At 40.3% G+C, this 26843-nt stretch overlaps 1 protein-coding gene across 1 annotated transcript in view; it reads left to right on the top strand.

Annotated features, from left to right (window-relative positions):
- DPYD (dihydropyrimidine dehydrogenase) overlaps positions 1 to 26843 on the top strand; it is a gene marked incomplete at its 5' end in the record, with an annotated part of 351370 nt that overhangs the window by 264550 nt on the left and 59977 nt on the right. The window contains one exon of the mRNA XM_084266073.1: positions 22430 to 22572. Within this exon, the coding sequence (XP_084122199.1) occupies positions 22430 to 22572 (143 nt within the window). The remainder of the gene's footprint in view (positions 1 to 22429; positions 22573 to 26843) is intronic.

Consider the following 26843-nt stretch of genomic DNA (forward strand, 5'->3'; position numbering starts at 1 on the left):
TTGATCTAATTTGATGAGCTGAAAATTGCAACGCTGTAAGAGGCACTGTGGTTTCCTCCTTCCCTCCCTTCTGCTTGTCGGGTGGTTTTGACAGGGAAGAATCCCAGTATCCCAGGTGGATGTTTGAACACTAGACTGTAGGATTAGTCTTTCTCTCTTCTCCTCTTCCCTGCAAACACTGAATTATTAATACAACGTGAACCAGCTCTCACAGGTTACACACTCGTACTGGCACAGCCCGCTGACCTGCACATCAGCCTGACTTGGGAGAGGCAGGTTTAAACCCCAGCTGTAAGACCACGTCCCACTTGGGTCCCTGGATTCCAAGTTTGCCCTCCAACTATTGAGCATTGTAAAATCTAGTTTTTCTTCACCTTCTAACTCTATCCTACTGCAAAAAAAAAAATATATATATATATATATATTTGCAGGAAAAAATTCACTTTCATTTTGACCAATCATTTTCTAAAGAAAATTCATTTCTAATTAGCAGCATGGATCTGAGCCCAAGGGCAGTGGTATTCCTATGGACTTTGGTAGCCCCGTTACGTGACAGGACATTGTGCTTAGAGGTTCCCTGTCTTCATCCATTTTTAATATGTTTTCAGGAACTGCCCATTACTCAAAAAGTGGAAATGTCCTAATGAAGCCTCCAAAATAGGTGTAAGGAAAGAAGCCCTTACAATGGAAGGAAAATACTAAAATTAAGATATGGCTTCCCAAACTGTATAGCTATCATATGTATTTGCAGGATTAGAGATACGGTCTGATTTCCATTAAGGAGCTTTTAGAATTGATCCAGCAGTATTTCAGGTTTGAGAATATAGAATACTTGAGATTTTACTCTGAGTTCTTCCTGCATACATGCCATGCAGGGTATTTGTTTCTTGAAAAGAAGCTAATGCTAGTTTTGTATCTTCACAAGAAATGACCTGTGGCTCTGAAAGAGATGCTTTAGTCTGTGTAAGTCTAACTTATTTCGAAAATGCATCTTTTATAGGTACTGGAATAAGATCTTGGGATTCCCAGAGATTGTTAATATACTGTCAGCAGCTATATACTTCCCTTAGCTTTGTTTCTTTTAAATGAATTTAAATTTTTTTTTTAAAAAAAAACCCTCTTTGTGAGCTTTCATACTGTGCCTCCATATTCCAGATGTGTTTTATAAAACACATCACATTGCAGCACAATAGGATATCTGTTGCAGGCAAAATAGAGCAGAGCTTCGGTTTGAATTTCCATGGTTTTTTGTTCTTTGTCATCTGTTTGTTTCATTGTTCTTTTCTGGAAGCCAGATCCTTAGGGGATAAATTTATAAAACCATACACTGGACTTAGCAAAAATACTTATGCTAAAAGCAAATCTCTCTATGGTGCACTCACTGTGTATCCTTTTAGTGCCTTCTTGCAAAAATACTGCAGTATTTTCCAGTAGTAGCTTGAATACCTCATGTCTGTGTGCTTTATTGCTTTGTCCAGTTACTGCATTCTGTAGTATATTGGCATTATTTGTGTGAGTATATTGTAGAGAGGTTTTTGAGAGTGTATGTTTGCACGTTTTCCAGAGCAAGAGAAATTCAGAAAGTTGTGTGATAACAACTTCATAGCTGACCGATCACAAGGGCTGTTGGAGGGAACATACCCAGATAGCAGGCTCAGTCATTAAACGTGGAGATGTATTATTGTTGGAAACCAGCAGAGGCAGTTCCTTTTAGTTACTTTTGAAGTAAGTTAGTGGAGCTGTCTGTTCCTTCAACAAAACACTGTCAGATAGCAATTGTGACCTTTAGGGGAACACTTTGCAGGTGTTATTTCATTAAATTAAAATGTATACATTATACCAATAACTGACATTATTAACAGGGGCGTATATTCTAATCTGAAATGTACGAATTATATTGAAAGAAGGAAAGTTGAAGTTGTAATAATAAGGGCCGCCTTTTAATTTTAAATTTATGACACATCATTAGAAGGAAAGTGAGAGGAACCCAAGAGCGTTAACTTTCCTGATCGCAGCTCTCCCGAGGGCCGCGCGGTGTGGATTTCGGTCAACAGGAATGAATGAAAAGCTGCCCACCACCAGAAACAAAACAAGCCAAAACATCTCTGTGCATTGGCACTTCTGTTTAATATAAATATTTACTGAGAGTCAAAGGCTATTTATGTTAACATATACTTATAAAACAGTGTGGGTAGGAGTAAACCCCAAATATATGGCGTAGTGCAATTTTAATTTTGTTTTATTATTTCTATTAAATGTTGCTCAGCCATTAAAAACCCCTTATTTGCATATATTATGTCAGGATTCACAGAGAGTGCTCTGTTTTCTGCGGTGTCCTTGCAGCAGTCTGATTTCTCTTAGTGCTCTGCCGTCACTGGTCTGTGCAGGAGAGATCAGAGCCCTAATAATAGATTTTTGACAGGGAGCTCGCCTGCTACCTGCCCTACACAAATCCTCACTGTTCATGTTTGCTTCATGGCAACAAAGCAGACAGAAGGAAAATGCCAAGTGCTGAGTTTGAGGTACAGCCCTGCCATAGCTTGACATTTCAGCAGAATAGCAGTTTATGAGATGCATAATTTTTCATCTGGGACTCAGCTGCCATTTTCATAGAAGCTTGCAGCTCATCGACTGACTGGAAGTAGGGCAAAGGTTTACAGCATAGATCAAGGTCTACATCCTTCCCATAGCTATTTAAAAATAAGTATTATTCTCCAGATAAGGTCAGGGAACTAAGCATATTTTTTCCACTTTTAATATTTTTTTAGCCAATGTCTCTCCCACAAAGAAAACTCTTTGCACTTCTAGCACAGGTGCCATTTGTAGTTGATTAAAAATGATCATAATTGATTTCCTTCACCAAAAGATTAAACGGCTCCTGGAAAAAGAATGGAGTCTTTGCATACAGCATTTGAACAAAGCCATGTTTTCTCCTCCTGTTACTTTGAAAAAAAGCTTATTCCGAGCCTGAAATGAATGAAAAGTCTTTACTCTCGAAGCGTAATTGGTTTGTTTTTTATTATTATTATAGATTGAATTTAAATTTTCACATTCATGCGCGTGTACTCGGGAAACAATTGCGGTGTAGGTACATGTGAGGGAGTGTTTAATTTAGAATTACACATCTCTGTGAGCTTCAGTAACAGTTCACCATGTCACAGCCTCATATAGAACAATGGTACAGTACATTGGATTAATTAAAGAAGCCTTGCGGAGAACTGAATTCTCAGTATGTCAAGATTTCAATTTTATGTTAAATATTTTCTAAAGGCCAGACCCTTAAATCTCAGGGGCTGTACCAAGCAGTGAGCTGTGAATTTAACCATAGGCTAACTGCTAATGATAAGGAAAAGAGTCCAAGTTGAGGCAGCTGTAATACAGTCATTGGATTAGGCTATCAATCACTCGGTTCCCTGAGGAACAGGCAAAGACGACAAAACAGTGAAAAGGGAAATTAGGAAGGGAGGGCATGACTAGAATGAGATTCTTCACCAAATGTATCTGTTAGTTGGCTGAATCCCCCAAGCATCAGACAGAAATGTCCAGCATTGCTCTCAGACTAAAAGCCAAGTATTTGTTCCAAACTCCTATAAAATCATCAAAACATCATTAACTGTTGCTGGTCTGCACAGGGTTTTAGAAATACAATCGGCTATATTCTCCTCTTTTAATAGCCTGTAATTAGTTTAATCTCTAAACTGCTGTTGTTGAACACTCTGGATTTACTGTTTACATCAAAGCTCATATAGATTATGTTCCATTGAAATAATTCGTTTCCCAGATGAGTGGGGTTTTTCAATAAACAGCTAGCGGTTAAGCTATCAAGTCTTGCTGATGGCTACCAAAGGGGAATGTCAGGAGGTGATTCAGATAAAATCATAAATTCCAGTCAGACATAATACAGTAAAAAGAAGAGAGGATGACGTGGCCTAGCTTGTCCAAGCCTGAGCGAAGGGACATGTGGTTTTAATCTGGGTGCAGGTAGAGATAAAATGGGGAATTGGTTCGTGTAATGGTTTGGATTACCATGATTAAGTAAAGAGCGCTCTTGTAGGTAGCAACTCAGAGGCATAATCTGATTAACAAAGAATGGAAATGAATAGAGAAAGTAAAAGAGATGTCAAGGCATTTTGAAGGCTGGTGGAGCAGGGGCTTGTATTATAACTTGGTCACAGTAATGGGTAGAGGTGAATGTGCCGCATGCACACTGTGACCCGATGAGGAGCTGTAAATCCGTTAGGAACAGAAGACTTCTCCTTCTGGTAATATCAGCAAGATTGAACCCATTGGTGTTATTCTGACTTTCAAGTGCAGCTTGAACAAGGACCAGACTGTGGTGGCATGCAGTATAACTCTCCAGTCTTCCATACAGTTGAAAGGCTACTGCTTACTACAAAAGGATCTGTGCAGCGAGAGCTGAGTGCCATACGCTATCTCAGCAGCTGCTCAGTGCCTGGGTAGAAGGGTCGCTCTGGCTTACCAGCTGATCTCTATGAAACTTGTTGCCCAGCTTTCTGCTCTTAGTGTTGCAGGCAGTGATGTGGAAGTACATTTTGTACAGAAGCAGAAAATCTAAGTGGATAAGTCTATGGTCATGGGCTGGAGCACAGAGAAGATAAGTTCAAGGGGTAGCAGTCAAGTTGGCCTGGAGACAGGCAAAGCTTTGTTGTGGTGTACATGCGTGATGGATTCAAACCTGAATACAGGTTATGAGAGTTTAGGGAGCTTCAGTATAGGAGACAAAGATCTGACAAAGGAAATAGGGTCCAAATTCATGTGAATACCTGTCAATGTTACTAGCTCCCCGCTGTTGATCGTGCAGGGCCCATAATTATCTTTTCTGCTGACTTGTTATTCCATGCCTGAATCAACAGCAGGGTTTGTGATACAGGTGGTACTTGAGAGTGATCAATGAGGCAACCGTCTTCTGTAGAAATTATAAACTGTACCTGTCACTCACAGAGCAGAAGTTCTAATTGTAATTCCCCCAAAAAACCCCAAGAATCTGGCAGAGTTTGTAAACAATTCTGATTAACAGTTGTATCAGCAGAGGTTAAAACCCCTGAGTACTGACCTGGTGTGTCTTAAGCATGTTCATTTTTTTCCATATCTTACTTTGCATATTGATTTTCTCTAGTCACCAAGTGACATATACTGGTTGTAGAGCCCATCTGTATTCAGTGCAGGGCGATTCTCATCTTACCTGAAGAATAAACAGGTTTTTACATTTATGAAAAAAAAAAATATTTAAAAGGCTATGTGTTTAACATCAAAACATGAGCTAACAAATAAATAGAAAAATTACTTCTTATTTAACATTTGTTAGCATGGAGCTTCCTCCTGTTCTTCCTTATCTGTGTGGGATAGCTGTGCCAGCAGGATAGGCCAACTGGCTACTGTCTTCTGCCGTCTGGGGATACTGCTGGTGCTGAAAATCCACCCCAACATATGTACTGTGTGCTAGCTCCTCCACCTGCTTCGGGATCTTCAGTAGCCTCAGTGGCTTAGGGGTCTCTGTGAGGATGTTGGGGCTTCTGCCATTCTTGTTACCTGCAAAGCACTGGATTAATGTGTTTTAGAAATGGTTCAGGAGGTGTCTTGAAGAGGTTTCACAGTTACATGAAACTGTTTGCTGAGGGTAATCCAGTTGCAGGATATTTTTATAATCAGATATGAGGGTCTAAGGGGGGGAAAAGAAATTCCTTGGAACTACTTTAAACCCAGGGCATCGCTTTACATCCAGCAGCACTAAAAGGACAGAGTTATGCAGTTACTGCTGCTGTTCTGCTTCCATGTACTCTTTGAAAGTTCTACCATTGGTTAGCTATGATTTATGATGAACTTACCAGAGTGAATATATCTTTATTCACCTAAATCCTGCTAACGTTCTGTATTTTTTAGTATCCTACTTGAATGATGAATAAATCCTAATGCCAACTTAAGACATAAAATACAGAACACAAAATATAGCACATTTGTTTAACTGGGTAGATCCTAGGTTTGTATTTCACTGGACATCATGTCATGCCAGGCGAGTTACTGCCAGAAGCATTTATAAAAGTATTTCACAACCATCAGAATTTTTTTTTTACCCTTTCAGAGAAATTCAACTAATATATAGTAGTCAGCTAACGATCTGCATTTTAATATGCCTTTTCATGCAAGCACACCACTGTATAGAAAGAGCTGTAGAGGTAGCCTGCTCTCACACACACTACACAAACACAGCCTACAAAGTCCTTTAGGGAACCTGCTGTAGTAATTCAGTTTCCCATTTGTGAAAAATTTGCGGTTTCTGCGTTGCCAGGTAATTGCAAATGTCTTCCCTATTAACATGCACTGTATAACCAGCTTTGCTAAGCCCTGTTCAAAGCCTCAAAGACACTCCTAGTGAGGGGCTGAGCCCCCATTACTCGGGCTACGTGACAGCCAAGTGAGAACTGGTGAGCTCAGTGTCCCACTGTTTCAGAATGAGAAATCCATGGCGCAGCTGTGACAGATAGATAGAGAGGGTATATTTAATGACAGGAAATCTGTCCATAAAATGTATGGTACCGCTCCTGCCTCAGCACCCAGGTAAGGCTGATGCTGTGAAGAACTTTTGTTATGGACAGCTCAAAATGAGGAGAAAGCTGCGAGGTTTTTTGTAAGCAGGTGTGTGCCAATGAGGTCATGGTTAACCGTGTTAGAATTGTGTCTGGCCATTTATATATGTTTCATGGGCCTATTGAGTAATCTATTGGTTTTCAAAAGAGTGTGCAATTACTCCAGTCCACATTTTGGCTGGGCTGAGCTTATCTTACTCCCTGTCAGTTATTACCGTGCTTACACTGTTAATGCCACGTCAGCTGCCTGCCTATTGAATGCACCAGCTTTGGCAGTATTTGCACCGATTTTTGGATATATGCCCACTGGAGAGCTGCTTAGGTTTTAATAGGGAGTACTCAGAGAAGTCGTCTCATTCTGGGCCCTGATAAATTCTGTGCAGCAGGAGCACTTGCAGACAAGGTATTGCCAGAGAAGGCTTTTAAGAATTGGTGCCTTTTTCTTATAAATTGAGCAGCTTCTTCAGAACTTATTGAAGGTGAGATTTGAAGAATTCAGACCTCCAAGGAGGATCTGGTGGCAGCTTATTTTCTCTAAGAAATATTTTGAAAAAAAGGGCTATGTGGTACAGTCTGGTTCATTGGAATAATGAAGAGACTGCATGCATCTGTGTTGTTCATAAATACATTACAAGATTGGTCCTTGGCAGGTATCCAGAGAGGAGACAAACCCTGTCAGAGGAGGGGAGTCACCCCAAGTGTTACTCCATGTTGTTGAGGGGAATTTGAGGGAGCAGTTCCCTCCTGCGTGGGGCTGACATATCGATTTCACTCCAATGTCTTTATTTTTAATTTCTGTTAGGCTCGGTATTTTACAGCTCTGAGAGCATCCCTAGCTTAGCATTAAAATCAGAAAGTGTGGGGTGACAAAAGGTTCTTCAGAAATAAAAGGAAATTGTGACTCTTGCAATCTCTTTTCCTAACTGTGGCTTCTTCCAGGACTGCCTCCAGCATCCTTTGTCCTTTCTCTCTGTTTCTCATAAATAAAAATCACTGAGCCAAATGTTTGCTGGGCAGTAGTGGTGCTCTCTTCTACATTGCCTTCCTGAGCTACCGTAATTACCAGGACACCTCGGTGTCTGAGCACCCTTGTGGGCTGTCTCCAAAGAGGCCAAAGGCTTGCTAGGCCAGTGATAGGCTGTGGTGATTTTGCCCTGGCTGGAGGCCAGACACCCACCAAAGTCAGTTTATTACTCCCCTTCTTAGTTAGACAGGGGAGAAAACATATATTAAGAGGCTTAAGAGTCAAGATAAGGACAAGGAGAGATCATTCTGTCGTCCACAACATGGGCAACACAGATTCAACACAGTGAAAGAAAGAAAAACTCTCTAATTTATTACACTACACTACAAAGAACAGCAAAGAAACCGGAGTTGGGAGTGCAACCAGATCTTAAAACAAACGTACCCGGATCTTAAAACACTTTCCCCCCACCACTCCCTTCTTAGCAGACTTTAGTCAGGATTTTGCTCCCTTCTTCCCTCCTGTTCACAGCATAGGGGGCCAGGGACTGGGGAAGATGGGGTTCTTGGTAGCACCTTCCCCCCACCCCTCCATTCTAAGCAGACTTCCCTTTAGCCATGATCTTGCTCCCTTCTTCCCCCTGCTCGCAGCACAGGGGGGGCAGGGACTGGGAGAAAATGGGATTCTCAGTTACTTCTTCATGAGCTGTTTTCCAGATCTTAAAACACCTCTGACCTCCCTCCCCGCTCCCTTCTTAGCAGACTTCACTCTAGCCATGATTTCACTCCCTTCTTCCCCCCGCTCGCAGCACAGTGGGGCAGGGGCTGGGAGATGGGGGCTTCGGGCAGTCCCTTGCAAGTTGGTTTCCTTCTTGGTCGGGTGGGCAGGTGTTTGGGCATTCATTTCACACCCTCCCCCTGCTGCACTGTGGGGTCCCACCCACGGGAGACAGTCCTCCATGAACTTCTCCAATGTGAGTGCTTTCCCATAGGACTTTATCTCTTCATCAGCTGCCCCGCCGTGGGTCACTGCTGTGGTGGGCAGCAATAAATCACAGTGTCTCTCAGTCCCAGTCCTCCACGGGGTCACCAGCCTCCCCCAGCAAACCTGTTCTGGTGCAAATCTCTCTCTCTCATCTCTATGTCTCTGTTTCTCCTCATGGCTGCAAGTGCAGTCAGGGGCTTGTTCCAACATAGGGTCACAGCATCTCATCTTATATCAAAGGCCTACGATACTGTGTGCCCACATTTTGTGATGAAATTCTGGGGGCTAAGCAAGTAGATGACTCACTTTTTTCTGGTTGCAGGTTAGTCTTTTTTTTTTTTAAAAAAAAGGAGGTATCTTATTTCAGCCCATTCTGTTTTCTACCCTGCTATGTGATAGTTGTATGTTAGACATTAAAATATCTTCCAATCAGTTAATGTAAAGCATCTGGTGGCTTTCTATATTTTAATAAGCCCTAATAACAGCATTGCAATCCCTTAATGCTGTTTCTCATATTCTTGTTACAGTAGGTGTATGGCACACCGCTTCTGGTTTAAAAAGCTCAAAACAAATTTCAGCAATTTAATCTCAGTGTTAGAAAAAGGATCACAGCAGCTGCTATAGTATTTTGTATTTAAGCTAGTTTTTGTAAAGACTCGTGACATGCTCCCTGGGAGCTAAATATTGACAAGCATGCTCTGGCAAGCAAGATCAAGCTTGGTGAGTTAACACAGCTCAAGTCTCTGCACTGACACTGTAACCCAAGTCTGAAAACTATTATCCTACACCATTTGTTTTGGCTTTATAAGTGATACTGTCCACTTGAATTAGGTATTTCTACTGTATTTTTAATACCATAACTGTGCATTCATATTTGATTTAGGACCATGGCACATGCAAGGTTGCTTGTTAGGATATCTTCAGTAATGTGTATAGAATCACAAATGATGGTATAAAACCTTCACAACTTCAAACCTTCAAAATAGAAGTAAACATTGGGAGTAAAGTAGTCTTTAAAGCACATTTATCTTTTATGCTATAGAACGCACCATGTCCTAAAACTGAGTCTGTGAAAGCTGTTGATCAAAAGTGAAGCTTGGACTTGTATTCATTATGGGATATAATTTAGGAGATTAATTTTTATTTCTGTTCTGTAAGTAAAAAGAAAAATCCACTTTTATTCTAATTGTAACTGCACCTTGTTTATAATGCTTGTAGTTTACTTTTTGAATTTCTGAATAAAGAACTTAAGCCTATTTGGGCTTCTAGTAAATTTGGCATACACACTAAATTGATTACCAGATGCATTGTGCAACATATGGCATTGTACAGTCTTTGTGTGCTTCATAGTATTTTCTTAAATTACCAGCATTTGTTTTGATTCCAAAAATGCACTTGTCTCGGCTCTCTAGTGCTTTGGACTTAAATGCTGGCTTTTCAGTGCTGAACAGATGTGTTAGAGTTTCACATGGAACATTCATGCTTTTGTGAGTCTTCCTCTTTGAGCTTTCCATACACAGTATTATGTCAGTGATAGCTCATGCAAATGGGATCTCTTCGTTTTCATATGTACGTTGATTGCTTGGAATAACCTTTAGAATTCCTAATAAATCTGTGTGACCAAGAACAACAAGGAAGCAACCCAGTTTTGCCCAAAGATACTGCCCCCAGAGTGAATCAGTTCTTTCAGATTTGTTTTCTTTTAGATTAGAGAACAGCAGGAAGGAAGGAGAACGTAACTCCTTTATGGGTGGCAGCAACAGTCAGCAGCAGTCCCGTGTGCATCTGCGAACAGCTGTATCCTGGTTCTTGGGACTGCGGTTTGAGCGTAAAAATTCATCCATGAAAATGCACAGAGTAAGGTGGCCGGGACATTAGTACGTAATTAACTTCTAAGAGAAGACTGATTGAGTTGGTTTACAAAGCACGCTTCTAAAATGGCACGCCTCAAATTGCCAACGCCTGTAGGGAAAAGGGCAATAGGACATCCTGGGACAAAGAGATTTGGGACCATGGGGGCTGACTGCTGCTCAGGAATTGCTCTCTTCACACACAGATTTCCAGGCCTCCCCTTGCACCTTTTGTCTCCTGTGAGATGAGAACATTATACCTTCGTACAGCATTTGGATGCCCTCTCCTAGAAGGCACTGCCTAAGTGCCAGATACTGCTGGTGTGTGTTTAGTAGCAGTGGGGTGTCTTCTGGTCAGTATCTTAAAATCAGCAAACACTTTGTGGGCCCATGGCTTCCTGTTAATTGGCCTTTGCTTTGAGCACTGAAAACCAGTGCCTGCAGTTTAGGAGTGGCGTTGCTACCATTTTTCTTCAGTGGAAGCCGAGGGGATGACTAACTACATAAATAAGTCCCTTACTCACCCTCTGAGCTGCCCTCATTGGATAACAATTAAAATGATCTGACAGAGCAGTGCACTAAATTCCCTCGCATCCCCTTATGTTGCTCTGAATCCATCAAACAAATGAGTATTTAGGCCTATTAATGCTGTTATTTTTTATTAATGCAGAAAGCAGAGTTACGATACGGGTGTATAATTTCATCTTGAAATCAGCCTTGAGTCGTGTGGCTGGTCACAAGCAGGACTGATACAACCATGTTTTAATTACCAACCCTCGATAATATATCCAAAGCTAGTAAAGGCCTCTGCAAATAAGGCTTGTGCTTCCTTTATGCCACGAATAGTTTACACAGCATGGACATGCTATTATTTTGCTTTCCATTAATGCATTAACTCTTCAGCTTGCTATACACTCTCAGCTAAAGAAATGGTGTGAAGCTTCCTGTAATTGTGAAGGTTATTAAAAAGAAGGAACAGAAGAAAAAAGCCTTTCTTTAAAATTGTCATCCACCAGCAGCCAAGGTCTCAGCTAAAGCCAAGGTATCAACTCTCTGTTGGAGTGGGGGAGTCCTTTTCCGTTATAGAGAACCAAGTATTCTCATGTAAATTTCATTACAAAAACACCAAAGTGTAAGGAACTAAATATTTAGAAACTTACGTACCTAGTTATAAAACCATAATTATAAGAAAGTGTTCTTGAGTAACGAGCACCGCACGTCTGTCATACAGTGTTTTAATGTCTACAGTAGTTATTAGCTGAATATTTCCATTATTACCATTCTGTGAGCAACTGCCATTCTTGAAACTGCTTGATGTTTCGGAATAAAGCACTTTTATTACACGTTGCCAACTTCTGAGGACCAATCTTATAGCCTACAGTGCCTTCAAAGGAGTGATGATACCTCCTCTTTCTGGAACTAATCACATCTGAAGAAAGTGAAAGGGTGAAAACACTTTTTTTTTTTTTTTTCTGGAGAACTTTCATTGCATTGTACACTATTCTGCTACAAAAATGATTATAGTGTTTTATCTGCCAAAGGTGACACTGGGGGAAGATAACTTTACTGGAAGAGATATGTTTGAATATAGGCAACTAGTACAGTGCAGTGGCTTGGCTCGAGGCAGCGAATTTATTTGTGGGTTGATGAAACTGCGGTCTCAATTTTTCATTGTCTGGGTGCAAAACAGTCTTCTGACAGGGTGTGCTTGTTGCAAAGTCTTTGCTAACATTCCATTAGTATAATTTGAGGGTTTGTGCTCTGTGCAGACCAGCACACAAATCTGCGATTTCGGGGAAGAAAAAATGCAAGTAAAAGAAAAGAGAACCCCCACCAAGTGTTTATCTTCTTAAGGCCACACTGTCTTGCGAGGGCCTAAGCAGTCTCAAATCATGCTTTGAGAGTTTTTCAAAGGAGGAGAGCTGTAAGAAACCATTGCAGGCAAGTTAGCAGTAAATATTGCTCAGAGGTGACTCATAGTTTGTGGAGGTCTTGTGCATATTTTGTGCATTATTTAAATTTCTTCATCCCTATCCTGCCTCTGTCCCTTAGAGACTGATCAGTAAAGGCGTAGTGTCTTCTGGCTCCAGCAGGAGCTAACAGACAATGGGAGCTTCTGGTGCTTTCTTCCCAGACTAAGGCAGAGAAAGAAACTGATGCTAGTTTAACACTGGCATATAATGTAATGTCTGAGCTCAGCTTGTAGGAGCAAGTTCAGACAATGACGCTAATTTAAATCCGCCAATATGAAGCTCCCAATGGCTATATTTGTGCTTTAGAGACCAGCTAAAGTTGGAAAGCTCCTGTCCAAAGATCCTTCAAATAAATAAGGCAAGTTGTTGAAGGTCCTTTCCAAGAAACTATTTTCAGCAGGATGTTGCAGGAATCCAGCACTTCTCTCCTAGCTTTTCTACTAATTGTAACTGGTCCTGCAAAAATCGTATCTGATCCAGCCTTCAGTATGAACAGCTCTAGTTTTTGTTTTGAATAGAATAGGTTTCTTTTCTATTCACACAAGTCTCTGCCTGCCCAGCTCCTGTTGTGTCAAACTCCAAAATGCCAAAGGGAAATTGTCAAAAGCCCCCATACTTTGCTTCTTTTCCCAACCTTAGCCTGTGCAGCAGCTTGCTTTCCAAGTATCTCAACAGACTCTGGTGTGGCCGCCCTTCTTTCCAAATGATGATACAGCCCACCAGCTTACAGACACATGCAGATCTCCATGAACAGTCAAGGTAGGTAGTTTCCATTTATTGCTGGGAGAAAAAAAGTGTCAGATAACTTCCTACTCATCCTATGGCAAGCAGATGAGTAGGGCTATGTGCTTCAACTACCGTAGGTATAGCTATCAGTTCTCCTACTCTTGGTTGTGTGAGTCTTGAGGAACGGGAAGTGTTGAAATAAATGGCTATGATACACATAGTGTTGAAATAAACATTTATTTTAACACATTGTATGTGATGAGCCATTTATTTTAACACTTTTCACTTGAAGTGTTGAAATAACAGGTTTTATCAGGGGACGTGTCATCCACTGTTTTATGTATATGTGAATATGGAAATATATCTTCTGAGTGCGTGTGTGTATATATATATACACTCACACAGATTATATGGGTATGTAATAATAATAATATGGTAGATGTGTGTGCAGACACGTTATTGCACAGGCAAATACAGAGTTTACTGCTCAAATTGAGTAATTTGTTTCACAAAAAAATTGTGTTTGTGCCATCATATTTTTAATATATTTTAGTTATCTATAAATACATGTATCTCCATGCATTAAATGGTTTATTACTAGATAGTAGCAACTGGATGAGATAGAATATGTAGAGAGATAAAATAAAATAGACAAACCTCAAAATAGGGTAAGAATGATCCTGAGTTCTATAAAAGGAGAAGGAAATACTGCATCTGAGCTTTCTAGATATCTAGATCTTCTTTAGTTTGCTATACTTTCATAAGCTCTGCTTCCTTCTCTATGGTGGACTTGTTAGACAAGTGGTTATTAAACAGCGCAGGGTATGCTTCAGGCTTTGTAAATGACCCAAAAACTCGTTGGACTGCATTTTTTGTAATGTTTTTAATTTTAAAGACACTGTAGGAGCCTTAATGTCCCGCTCAGCAGCCAGTCGCCCCTATTCCGGTGTGCCCTTAGATACACTAAATTGCCTTTGCATGATGAGCACCAGCACTTCTACTAGACTTTGAGTTAAACACATCTGTCTGCACCGACATAAACAGGCAAGGAGACCTACGGTGTGGTAAAGTGAAGCTCTTGCATCTTTTGGGGGGAAAGCTTGCCCGGCAGGATGTGGCAGGAACTCAGTGGTCCCTCTCTGATGGCTGCAGTGGCCTTGCAGTGGGGGGGGGGGCAGAATTTCTTAGATGGGCAGTCCCTCAGCTTTTATGTTGCCTTTTTCCTTGTATTCCGTTAGAAGCACACCTCAGGTACTAGCCCTGCTGTTTTATCCTTGCTGTGGTATTGTTACTTGATGGATTTTATTAGCACTACGGGTAAAAGGCAAGTTTTGTCCTGGCCCAGTGGAGGAATGCAGGGTGAAAGGTGCTGGACCTCCTTCAGCAGCACCCGTGCTCGGCCCCTCCACACCAAACCAGGTACCTCAGCCTCTGCCTTGTGATGGGGAGCAGTAGGGAAGGAGTGTGGAAGAGGAAAGGGCACACCCACCTGACCAAGGAAGGGGTAAAGCACAGTGTGAGGCAATTCCTAGCTTTAAGTAGAAAGCATGAATTAAATTAAATGATGAACATCTGATAAATTGCAACAGAAAATGCTTTGCTGGGTTTCATGCATATCACCAGAAGTATTGATTTTTAGTGGATCTGTACTTTTCAGGGAGAGAATGGCTTTGTTAGAAAATGTTTAACTGGCTCTTGCAGCAATCACAAAACAATTTGTGTATGTCCTCCTGATTTTTCCTACTGATTTCGATATGAGTGAAAATTCCCCCAGGTCTTCCTGGATAAATAGTATTTACAGATAAGGAAAAATCACTTTTCCTCTCATTCCTTCACTGATTCTAACCTTTTTAATTGAGAGAAGTCTCTGATGACTGCTAAACATTTATTGAATAAGAACTCTAGTGATTTTATGAACTTTCAGCTTAAAGAGCATAAATAATGATTAATATCAATTCAGAAGTGGTTAAAATAAATCCTAAAAAGGACACTGATTTTCTCAGTGCCTATGAAAGTTCCACCTTTTTTTTTTTCTATTTGAGTAAATTTTCTTTTAAGGGAGCATGAAACAAAATGATGACTTCTTTTTCTAGTTACAGGTTGGACTCAAACCTGTAGGTACTCCAAACAGAATCAAATGAGATGTAAGCTTTGAAATAAAAAAGGAGGGGTAAATAATTATCAGAGAAAATATTAACTCACTCTCAGTTTATCAAGCCATAAATGCCATAGATAGTTACAATACATTAACAAAAATTAGAGTACAGTCAGTCAATATGCTTTCAAGAGCCAGTGGCAGCTGAGTGAGAAATTGTTTCAGACCTGCAGAATTATTAACTTTATGCTAAAGGGGTAAAGTCCTGACTTCACCATACTCAGCAGAACTTTGCATTTGATATTGTTGGGACATCACCTTTCAATAATTATTGATAAAATTAAATACTGGGTAGCCATTGCTTTGAAGATGTTGGGCAACTGTTGTAGAGACATCCCATAAAGTTAATGTCCCCTTGAATGCTCCATCTGATAAATGAATAATTAAAAATTTTGTTTAGAAATAGCCAGGCCCTGAGTAAACATAGTGATCATTGGTGATTTTGGCAAATGGCAACCAACGTGTGAGCACTGATGGACTGAAGGACTGAGCAGGCTGTGAAGTAGAAAGGGAAGAGAGTCTTCTCTGGGTTCTGAGACATGCTGGGCTGTGCACCGTCGAAGCCATGGCAAGGTCCATCTTGAACTTGCTCCTTGGGCACTCCCTGTATTATTTAGTGCACTGAATGCTGTGTGTCCCACTTGGGGACCTCCTAACAGCTGTGGGTAGTCTTTCTCTCTAAACATGCCTGTTCATTGGGTTTTCTTGTGCATATAAATGCATTCTCGGGCCATTTTGAAGGATGTGCCTGCTACACTGTTTCATTAAACTGCCGCGTTATCGGGTAATTGTTTAAACATAATGCCATAGCACTATCAAAAGGAAAGGTGAACTAATGGCATTTGCAAATGTCAGGGATTATCTTAACACTTTTATTATAGTTTATAAAAAGTAGGTTCAGGGCATTCCATGGCAATTATTTCCACAGAAATTGGTTATTTAAATAAATTGCTAATTATCTGGATATGACAGTATTGAAAACTCTGCTAATGAGTTATTTGATAAGTGCAGCTTATGGTGGCCACCTACAGGTGGGAGAGGGAAAGAACATAGAGAATAATTGAAGTCAGAAGGAATGCAGTGCAGATGAGTTGTGAGTTACCTGCACCTGTCCCTGGACTGTTTGCCAATGCAGATTATATATATATATATATACACACACACATGTATTAACAAAGTACTTTGATCACCAGTACTAGGCAGCGTACATCTTGTGCAGAAACTGTCTTAACAAATAATTCTGTTTTCTGTGGGTTTTTTCTCGAATCCCCAAACTTTCTTATCTATTTACTTCAGCATTGGGTCCATCATCTACAATGGCTGAACTTTCCCAGACCAATTCCGTTATGTAATGTTGTTTCACTCAAGTCCAGTATTTCCTGTCATTGGCTTCTTTTGTCCTTAGCTTTATTAATTTTAACAGTGAAGGAGATAACAATGTCACCTGTATTCCAAGAATGTATTTACAGAGGGAGAGAAGGTGGGGTCATGTGGCTTAGATATTGTGGTTTTCTTTTGGGGGGGCAGTAAAGATTTTATCAGTAATTTATTATTAAAAATTTCTTTGTAATATTTAGATTCCATGCTTTAAATCTGATATTAAATTAGTAAAGAAGAACAGCAGTGTAATTTAATACAATAAAATGCAAATTAAAAATTAATTTTACTTTACAACGTACAGAATGGGAAGAATTATGGCCCAAATTCTGTCTGGTAACCATAGATACAAAAATTTGCTTTTAAGTCATTTACTATCCAAAGGTATGAGAGTTTGCTTTCCTTTTAAATCTCTTTTTTTGATAGTTGGACAAAGACCATTCGGACTGTTTCAAGGTTCAGGCTCGGAATTATCAGTCTGAATTGAGTCACCTCAGTTCTGCTGGCTGTTTTTCAGATGACCTGGACCATCTTTACCTAAAGGCCCATTGAGACCTGGTGCAAAAATGTGCTAGGCTTCAGCTATCACCTTGGTGCAATATATTGCAAGTTAGAATGTAGTATTCAAGGCTGATGGATCCCTAGGATCAGGAAGATCTAAATTGTTTCTGCTAGGAACTTCCAAAGCCATTGCTGGAAGCCTAGCACCAGGCTTCTCCTTGAAGAAGGCGTTACATTTGGCTCTCAAGACTCAATGTAGTGAACACTTTTGGTACTTGACAGGATTGAGTCCTCTGGGGACTCCAAGGACTTGTGAAGTTGTACTGAAATCTGTGTCTTCTGGCAATGGTAAAGGGTTTTTTTAATTCCTAGGGAAAAATAGACAGTCAAACAAATAAGTAGGTATAATGCCTCTCATCAGTTAGTCATCAGTCTGCTATCCCCAGAGGACAAGGGCAGCTCTGCCTACCTGTGCTGATCAGGGAGAGGCATTTGATTGTTGTATGTTCTGCTTCTACTTCATGCTGTATTTTACCTACTGGATTTCCTTGACTGCAGCCCCTGATAGTCACAAAAAAACCCAAAAACAAAAACAAAAGGAAACCTTTGTGTTAAGGCACTAAAAAGGTCATGAACTTTTGCATCATATAATTATTTCATTGTTTAAATCTTTATAGAATAACAAGTATTTGTTCTCTAATTAAGAACAGATGAGTCTTCAGCATTCAGTAGCATGTCATCTCCAGGTATTTTTCTGTCTGCCTTTCCTTTTCAAATCTCACTCACCTGCTTGAGGTCTGGATAAATGGACTTTGTGTATTAAATCTCATTATTTTACAGCAAGGTAAATGATAGCCACCTCTAGCATCTAGCAGCAGCTGTAATACTAATATCAAGAGAGTACCATATCAGCAGCTTCCACAGTTACGGGTGCTTAACTAGTGGAATTACAGGTCCCAGCATGTCAAAGTATTTGGTAGATGCTTGTAAGCTGTGAGCTGTCTTTCAGATGCATGCTGGACTTGGACCTCATCTTCTCAAATACATTGGATTTATCAGACAACATTCTAGAAATTTCCATTACTCACAGATCTTTTAAAATTTGGCATTAAATCTCCTTTATCTCAACCTTTTAAAAGAACTCCACAAAAATCTCTGTAATAGAATTTATTACCTTCCTGTGGTACTCATGAAAATGTTTATTTGTGGGTTTTTTAGTATTTTTTTTTAATTTGCTTTTTTAATAGCTTGGCATCACTGTTGTTTTGGGGGTTTTTTTGGTTTTGGGGTTTTTGGTTGTTTGGGGTTTTTTTGCTTTAATCTGGAAGGTTGTTTCACTGTTTCATTAGGCAGTCTGATCTCTATCACAACTAAATCACATTGTATTCCAGACCAGCAGCTTTTATTACAGAAGAGATGCTTCTGAACCCTTGATCATGCACGGGAGAATGGTTGCACCTTCTGATGTGTTTGTTCCATATTCTGTAGTCTACAGAAAAAATTGCTGGGATGAATAGTCAGTCAACCCTCGGATTGTCATTAGAGCCATTTATTTACTCTCATCAGAAGCACTCCTGAAATGTTTTTAAATTCATTTGGGAGAATTATAGATGAATGGAATACTTTTACGATCATACCAATTTATCACTAATTTACTAATCACCAAATGTAAGTAATTCGTATTATGAATATCAAGTGCAACTAGTGCTAAAAAGCACCTATGTTCCATAATAAATTCTAAGTCTCATCGCTCATTGCCACCTCTCCTAGGCTTCATCAAATCATCTGCTTGATTTCTTTGGGCTGAATGAAGGCTGTTCTGATTACCTATTGTGTTGAAACCTTAAATAAACCGTCATTGCTCCTTTTCCTCTACTGACCACTGCACAGAGACAGTCAATTAAGAGAGAAGGTGCCTAATTTAATCAGGCTGATAAAATGAAAAATTATATTCTGGAAATATTTTCTTGTGGAACTCTTTGCTACAAGATTTTATTAAGGTCAAGGGTCTGTAAGCTTAAAATCTGCTTAAATGCAAACTCTCAGAGTTACATTGGGGTTAAAAGAATATAAAACTTCATACCTCAAGGCAGATGGCAGGTTTTAACTCATGCAGATTGGGAGGAAATTTCCCCCTAGGCACATGATTTAAGAGTTACCAACATCTGTATTCTTTCACCTTTCTAAAAAATAGCTCCCTTACCCCAGTGAGATTCTGGAGCAGCTGCGTCGCTGCCTGGAAGCAATATAGCAGGGCTGAGACTTACCTGGAGCCTCAATTTCAACTGAATATTTGAAGAAGTTCATGAATTGGTGTTTTCCAATGAGACGATTTTCAGTGGGTTTGGTTGTGTATTGTATGTCTTGGCGTGTATATCCTCTGGAAGGTTTTCTAAGTAAGTCTATGAGAGCAAACAACACGGTTCCATTGTTTTTCTTTGAGGTTTTTCTCTACGTCTGAACCATCAGTTCTGTTGTAGTAGTGTTGTAGGAGGGGATTCAACTTTTTAAAAGAGCAGATAATGGCAGGACAAGGGGGAATGGACTAAAGCTAAAGGAGGGAAGGTTTAAATTAGATATTAGGGGGAAGTTTTTTACAGAAAGAGTGGTAGGTGCTGGAACAGGCTGCCCAGAGAGGTGGTGGATTCCCCGTCCCTGGAGGTGTTCAAGGCCAGGTTGGATGGGGCCCTGGGCAGCCTTGTGTAGCTCCAGGCCTGGAGGTTGGTGTCCCTGCCTGTGCCAGGGGGGTTGGAGCTCTATGATCCTTGGGGTCCCTTCCAACCCAGACCATTCTATGATTCTATGATTCTATGATTCTATGATTTGCTCTTTGGACACAGACAGTAGCAGTCATCCTCTTTCAGAGAACCATTCTGTTCCTTGCAAGCGATATTACAATCGATCTAGCTCAAATGATGGCAAATAGTCCTTAGTGTCCTATGGAAAGTTCCTGGTAGGCTCCATCTCCTTTCTGTGATCGGGTCTGGTGTGAGTTTAGATTCTTTAAGGCAGTTTTGGTGAAATTTCTAATTTTTATGAACCAGGCTCCAGTTTTCACCTAAACACACTGGTAGTGAACCTTGGGTTAGGCTGCCCATTCACGCAAATGAAATTTTCTATGCTGAAAGCAAGATATCTCTGTGGGGTCTCTTAAACTGGCAAGAAGTATCTGCCTGTGAGGAGAACTGATTCCTAACGTGGACATGGATGAACATCTGGTGTGTCTTGGTGGCAGGTTGACGAGCCTGTCTGATCAGATAGTGCATCTCTTGGTTTTTGCTCTGCTACAGAGATCAGCTACTGAAGAAGGAGGAGGTATATTAAGTACACAGTGAGAAGGTGTCTATCCTGAGACAGCAGAACTTGTCACTGCCCAAGACAATAATTTTGTGCTCAAGAAGATAATATTGACACTGGAGAAGTTGTCAATAGAGACTGCTTAGCTGAGCTTTCAGGTGTGAATGTGTCTGATACCAATGGGCCAGGGTCTCCTGTGAATTCAGTATTGTCTGTCAGTGTTACAGTGAGGGCCAGTGGTCTGTTGCAATGTGAGCTGAAGACAGTGTTTTTGATCATTAAGACAAACTGAATTTCATTTTTCTGTAATGGAAAATTACTTTAAAAAGTTTCTTGACAAAGTGACAGTGCAGCTGTCCTATTTAAAGCAAAACATGACAGGTTTTGTAACCTGAACTTGTGTGGGATCATTCTCCTCATTGACCCTTCCAGCTAGACTGGGGACGTCTTAGCTGTTGCACAAGCAAGGCAGAGGTTCTTTTTAGAGAAAAGAGTCCTGAGCTGACAACAGGTCCTTCGTGGGGACTGGTAAGGGGGACCTGCTTGTGAGGAAGAACTGATGGGAACACTGGAGAGAGAGTAGGTGCTGGGCTCAGTGAGACAGGACTGCTTGAAAAAATCCACTTATCCTTTACTGAAGACTTCCTTGGATTAAAAATGCAGCCAGCAGACTGCAGTACTTCTGTCTCAGAGGAGGTAGAGGAGGAACAGCTACACGGCTTCTTTGCATTGGAGAAGTTTTGTGTGAAAAGGATGAGGGTGGTGGCCATGCATCTAAGCAGAGGTGTGACAGTGCAGCGACCACCGTTTCCACGTGGGCTCTGTTCCCAGACCTCTGGATTGTGGTTTTTTCTTCCTCTTGCTTAGTTCATTGCATTAGTTTTATTTGGTCTTGCAGAAGGTCAAATCCTTAAAGGTTATAAAAATACACATGAAGGGTGCTCAGAAGTATTTCATGTCATGGTATTTCTCCAAGTTCCCTAATACAATTTTAAAAAAAAGTACTACTTTGCATAGGTTGACAGCCAACCAGATCCTCTGGGAGCAATGTGTCCCCCCTTCCTTACACTCCTGTGTCGTCCAATGATAACATAAAATTATCCTAAAGTTTTTCTAAAGTAAGTAGAAACGTTGGTAATACAGACATTATCTAGAGAAATGCCAACTAACCTAAAAAAGTAAATAACTGAAGGTGTCAGCTGTCTATGCTATCCATCAGTTAATGAGCAGGATCTGTATGCATATTTAAACCCCTTGCATACCATCAATAGGATGAAGCTGAAGCAGGTGCATTGCAGATACAGCGTATTGAGACTTTAATCATAATTCCTCCAAATGTGTCAGGGAGTTGTCTGATTGAAGCTCTCTATACCATTTGAAAATGCAAGCCCCAGTCTCAGTGATGCACCCATAAAACCCCAGTGTGTTTTATTCTTTTGAGCCTCTGACTGTCGTGTTAATAGTTAAAGGGGGCTTACTTGAAGGATTATCTGAATCTACAAACATCCACAGGAGAAACATATTAAATAATACCTGAAATGTCAAGTAAAGCAAAATGGTGCTTTTAAACAATTTTTAGTTAGACATAAATAAATGAGATGTTCCCTCTTACCTGGACAACATCTGCGCTCAAAAAATCAACCTGATTCTTTGTGTAGAAACATAAATCTCTTTGTCTACAGTGTACTGTATGGTAAAGTATTGTTTTCTGTCTCAGGCATTGTTAGTCTTAGTTTTGAGCATCACCTAAATTGTTCAAGGAAACTTTGCCATGTTCATCCAAATGCTTTTGCAATTTTCTTTATTTCAGCCAAAAATCGTGGTATTTTCCAAGTGTTGCTACCACTTGAAACCCTCTTGATATCAATCTATAAATGAATATAACCTCTGCCCCTCAGCATTAGATGCTAGATCCTGATGTGCCTACCACAAGGGATGCATAAGTTACATCAGGGTGTGATCTGCCATTGCTAACAAAATGTTCTGGTCTTCTGTAGGAAACGCCATCAGGCCCATCGCCCTCCGCGCAGTGTCTGCCATAGCCCGTGCTCTCCCAGGATTTCCCATCCTGGCCACTGGAGGCATCGATTCGGCTGAGAGTGGGCTCCAGTTTCTGCACAGTGGGGCTTCTGTTTTACAGGTACTTTTTCTTTCCTTAAAACTTTGAAGTGAAAATGACTGCAAGTAAAATCACGCTGTATTTTCCTTTGAATGTTGGGGTGGTGGGGATTTTATGTCATTGAAAGGATTTTTTCCTACTTTGCGCTTCGTGCTCTTTGCTAAGACATCCACTGCAGATGGAGGAGGAAGACTAGTTGCCAAAAGATGATGTCCCAACACCACTCTGGGAAGAGGCTAGCCATGAGTACTGTATTGGTTTTTTTCTTTGGCCTATAGGATTTAAACTTTAAATATCTCTCCCTTATACAAACAGGATTGATGCAGATTTAAGCTTGAGCTATCTGATCTTCCTTTATTCTTGGGTTTTGTTTTCTGCAAAGAGCTTTTTAAAGGGGAGAGAGATTTCAAAGAGCACTACTCTGGCTTTTTGGGAACAAGTGTCAAGTAACTATTCAGACATTTGTGTCACTTAAGTGTGTTTTTTGGAACAGGAGATGCAGAGCTGTACCTCCTGCAAGTGGTGCTGGCATCGGAGCCTGTGATGTCCGAGTGAGGTGCTGGACTGCATGCCATAGTTGAGGCTGTTCACATTGTCTGATAGGTTGTTTTGAGGTCTTGGCCAGACCACTGGCATGGTTAGTTATTCCCTGTCATGGAAGGAAGCCTTGGTGGCCTGTTATGGGCATGGGAAAATTGGCTGGAAATCAGACCCTTACCTACCCTACTAGGCATTGCAGCAGGTATGTTAGAGTGGCTTGTAAGAAGCAGGTGGTGGTTATTTTATATTATTCCATTATATATTGTTTTATTCTGGTAGATACTCATCCCCTTTATCTGTAGTTCCCATCATAGACAACAGCAGCTGTGGATCCTGTGGATATCGGCTTTGTGTCACTCCATGGGATGACTGGAGTGGTTTCATTCCCACAATTCACTTTCACATTAAAATTAGATTCAGTGTGACCATCCTTTCTGCACAGCGATGGTGACTGCTGAGATTAGTCATTTGTTTGCTGTGCTTCAGAAAAAAAATTAAAATAGGCCAACTCAGTGGTTTGGTTGGGTTTTTCAATGCACATCAAAGTTAGCATCTCTGGGAGCTAAAGTAGAAGGCTACTGCTTTTTTGCAGACTTTTTGTTTTCTTTGGATTTATTAATACCATTTCCTATTTTTTTGGTTTCTGTTAGAATGCTTCAAACTCTTCTTTCCCCATGGACAGACAAAAGATCTACCTTTCTTACACAACAGTCTGAAAGCTTCTTCCTTCTATATATTACGTAATGGTACAAATTATGGAGCAGCATTTGTCTACAAAAAAAGTGGGATTAGCAGGGGAGTGTTTTTAGTGCTGTAGATGTTTCATTTGTTACTGCTAATGGAGCTGCAGTTTTGATGGCTTTGTCTGTATCAGGGTTACATGATCTGAATTATGCAGAGTGGAATCGTTTTCTATTCTGTGGCTGCCATATCTGTTTGGAATGACTAAAAGTCAAGGGGTTTTTTTTAATGTCAATTATTCACTTTTACTTTATACAGACTCTGTAGCTGTTTTTTTTTTATTATTTTCTTTTTTATTGTTTTGACCCAATGATAATGGAAAATTCTGAAATAGCAGTCAATGCAGACATCCCAGTCAGTGTTCAAGAGCAAGAATATTGGATTTACAAAGCATTAATTGTTGTTTTATTTTTAGTAATAATCAAGTTGTCTGGAACTGGCTTTCAGAAATGACTTGGATCTATAGTGGTCTTCTGCCCTTTACATAATAACTTTCTCTTTTCAACAGATTGTTCCCAGTGGTGAAAAAACTCTTCTTTTCCATGGTGAAAAAACTGTTTTCTTGTCCTCAGGCTTCACCAGTTTAACTTAAATCATCTCTAGAACTGATTTTAAACTCCTCAGCCTATCCTAAAACCTATTCTCAGTTTGAGTGGTTTATTTCTCTTTCACTGAAGTAGGGAAGTCATTTAAACTAATCTGAGATAAATGGATTCTACAGCTGCTGTGGAGGTAAGGGTCTGAACTAGTTCAATTACATTTATTTAAAAATAAGCCTTTAGTAAACTTCATGCAAGATCATGAATACAGGCCATAAGTCTTTTCCTCATCTTGGGAAAAGCAAATGGAAAGGAAAGGAAACAAGTAACCTCTATAAACAGTCTTAAAGGAAACATACTTGACCAAGAGTAGACCGAATCTTTTATTTTCTGAGGCTGTCTGAAGACAGTCTCATCTTCATAGGTCATCTTTGGAACCCAATAAGGATTATGAGAATCGTTGCCATTGTTTTCCTTCTTAACAAGGTCATATGAATAGCCAGCTAATACACTTTTCCCTGAATTCTGATCTCTCTCTCAAGTGTCCTTGGTATCAAATGCTCAAGTTGCTCCTTCTTCAACAATCAAAACCTCTGTTCCTTATTGTGACAGCTTTGACAGTTCACTTCTGCTTTCTCAGTGTCAAAATAAAGAGCAAATACAGAATTTGGCAACAGCATCAAATAACGTGATCTTCTGAATGAATTGGTCTGTTAAGATTCACTGCATAAGTCCCCAAGTTAAGCAGGTAGAAACTGGGAGAATTACATGTGTGTCCTGTAGCCTTAAGTATCTGCTTTGGATGGTGATGAATAGACAGTTGGACTGACACAATACTGCACATTTCAGCTAACTTACTTCACATTTCCAAAACCACAAGGGCACCTTTTGACCAACCCAGAAGCGGGAGGCAAGCAGCCCAGGCGTGGGCACTGCTGGAGTGAGCAGTGGTCTCGAAACCCGGGAGTGGGCACCGCCACAGCCTGTGGATGTTTCCGCAGGTAGTGGAAGGTTTCAGAAGGGCGGGGAATGCCGGTTCCTTTGGCATTGCACACAGTCTGGTGCCACACAGCAGCAGGGGTTGTACTGGCCCATCCACGGAGCCCAGCTGGAGAGCCTGGGAGAGCAGCACTTGCGTGTGGCCATTGGGCTTCCTGTCGTTTGACCTAGGCAGTAGTTCTGTGCCTTCTCTGCCATCAGAGGGTGACATTCATGGGCTAGGATAATATGAAGGCTTTGTGTGAGTTGATTTAATTGCAGTGTGGCATACCTCTTAGAGAAGAGGTTTATGAATAATAAATGTACCTCCATTAAAAGCAGGATCAGGTTTTCCTCTGCAGTTATTTCACCTACAATCAGTTCTCCATTATTTTTCCCCAATTGCTTTTGTTTTTAAAGCATGGGGATTTATTTTTCCATTTATAAAATCGTTGTACACAGGAATACAAGTCAGGAGTCAGGTGGTAAGCCATATTTTGATATATGCTACAACCACCTCAAGTGGTATTAAGCAGGCATGTGAGGGGATGGTTTGGGGATAGAATTTCAGTATTCAAAGTGTGTCCTGTCCCCTCCTTTGGAACATCTTCGTGTCATTATTGGCAAAAAGTTCATGTGCAAGGAAGTTTTGCAGCAGGTATACAAAACAAAGTGGATCATTGTAGTCAGTAGTAGCTGGGATTAAAATGCTATACAGGAAGTTAACAGAGTGTTCTTCCACTTTATGGGTTTCAGAAACAGTTGCAAAACGATCCCCATGGTTTTTAATTTATCATTTAAAATGCTGAAACATTTCAATCATTCCTCAGCTGATTCCAGAGCACTGTACTTTTTTGTAACATACCCAAATCCACCAATCTCTTATAAGTACAGGCATGAAATTTAAAAAAAACCCACAACTTTATTTATGGAAATAATCCCGCACTCATTGCACACCAAAAGCTCCAGAAATGTCTAGCTGCATCTTTCTGAGGTGCAATTCATTACTGTAGGCTTCCAGTGAGGCTGAAGTATCTTTTTTTTAATTTAAGTAAGCTTTTTTTTAAAGCCCCAATTTATCAAAATAAGATGTATATCGGATTTTTTTGCATCTTTTGCATCATGTATGTAATTTACCATGTCACGTTGATGGTTTGTTAGATTTTTTTGCAAAGCTTTGAAGGAGACATACATTTTTCAAAGTCATCTCTCTGTAGGAAATTAAAAATGGAAACAATTACAGAAAATTCCAGTGGAAAGAGAAAATGCATTATGGAAAAAGCAATAAAAGCGTAAAAATATTAAAGTAAAAATCACTTCACAGTAGCCTGTATGATTCAATTGTAGATCAATATTGTGTAGTTAATGCATTAGCAGTAGAGCATTAATTTGCAATTACCGCAGGTGATCTGATCCTCTGTGTTCTGTCCATTGACATAAATGACCTTTTGTTGAAAGAGATTCTGTAGTCATTATTTCTAGCAGATGTAACAG

The sequence above is a fragment of the Gallinula chloropus genome (assembly GCF_964237585.1).
Source record: "Gallinula chloropus genome assembly, chromosome: 6".
Taxonomy (NCBI): Eukaryota; Metazoa; Chordata; class Aves; order Gruiformes; family Rallidae; genus Gallinula; species Gallinula chloropus.